The sequence below is a fragment of the Sphaeroforma arctica genome (genome assembly GCF_001186125.1).
Source record: "Sphaeroforma arctica JP610 unplaced genomic scaffold supercont1.8391, whole genome shotgun sequence".
In the NCBI taxonomy this organism is placed as follows: Eukaryota; class Ichthyosporea; order Ichthyophonida; genus Sphaeroforma; species Sphaeroforma arctica.
The window spans coordinates 1-1240 of record NW_014032167.1 but is presented as its reverse complement, the minus strand read 5'-3'; the positions used below and the strand labels follow the sequence as shown (position 1 = coordinate 1240).

General features: G+C 40.1%; 1 protein-coding gene across 1 annotated transcript; it reads left to right on the top strand.

Moving 5' to 3' along the window:
* Positions 1-901: 901 nt before the first annotated feature.
* On the top strand, positions 902-1207 carry SARC_16566 (hypothetical protein; the record flags this gene model as incomplete). Its single annotated transcript, XM_014289329.1, has 1 exon — positions 902-1207. A coding segment is annotated over one exon (306 nt), but the record flags the coding sequence as incomplete, so codon positions are not given.
* Between the last annotated feature and the right edge of the window lie 33 nt (positions 1208-1240).

Genomic DNA, 1240 nt, shown 5'->3' with positions numbered 1-1240 from the left:
ATTTGAGCTGATGCATATGAAAATATTAGTGTTTATGTATGTTCAAGAGGTGTATAAGAAACCACATTCGAAACATAGCACCGCAAAGTATGATTTCAAGTACGAATATTACTGAGTATATAAATTACCAATAATGTAGTCAAGACTTGTTTCAGAGAAAACGTACACAGAAACTTGTTGCAGTCAGGCGTAACTCTATCAACTCTAACAGATGGAAATGTAGCATCGAATTTTTAAGGGTTTATAAAGTTACATACCTCGCAATCATCGGCAGCGCAGGCCTGGGGCCAATTGGTTGATGTACTAAATATACCGACCTGACTGTATACGCAGGTGCCAATAATAGGGTTCGCGTGCGTGTTGTGGTGCTGGCGAGTCACTTCAAAGCACCGAGCATTGTGAAGAAAGACGTAATGGTTGTTGAATCTGAAGGCGATGTGTCTACGTGAAAAGATGTGATGAATGCTATGTAGAGAGAAAATGGCAATCAGACTCATACATATATCCCACAATATCATTCACTAACAACAATAACAACGCCAAACGGGCTGGGTTTGAGAAGAAGTGTAAAGAAGGAATAAAAAACCGGACGAAATTGAATGATTTAATTGGCTGTATATCTTTACAGAATGATTTCATTAGCTGTATATCCTAACAGAATGATTTCATTGGCTGTATATATTAATAAGGGGTTTCGGAGATTTAAAAACCCAACCGGCCAAGCCTCACCGCCCAGGCTCTACTACAGTGTGTACTCTTTCTAACCTTTTTCTCGAGAGAAAGATATTCAACGTATAGGGGGGCAAGCTCGACAGGGGGTAAAGTATATACTACAGTAAATACAGTGTCTACCGTAAGAGGAGATGTATTCTCAGCTTGTTGTAACATCGCAAATATGAAGCGACGATTACGCAGTACTAGCATTAATAAGTCGGAAGGAAAGCTAGAATCCCCGCTTACTGCAAGTCAGAGGTCTGCTACAGACACAGTACAAATTCTGAAGAAAGGCGGTGACAGAAGGTTAGACATAGTGGTTGAACACAACAACCCGATAAATCACGAAGATGGAAACCCCTTGAAAAAATCGGTTGAAAATGGGGGGACAACAACTACTGTCAAATTTAAGACAGATTCTGCTGATACCAAGACAAGTACGAGCAGCGAGGTTAACGATAACATTTTAGCTGACTTGATGCAAGGTCAGTAGAGTTTTATGTACTGCAAGTTCGAGAATGCTATA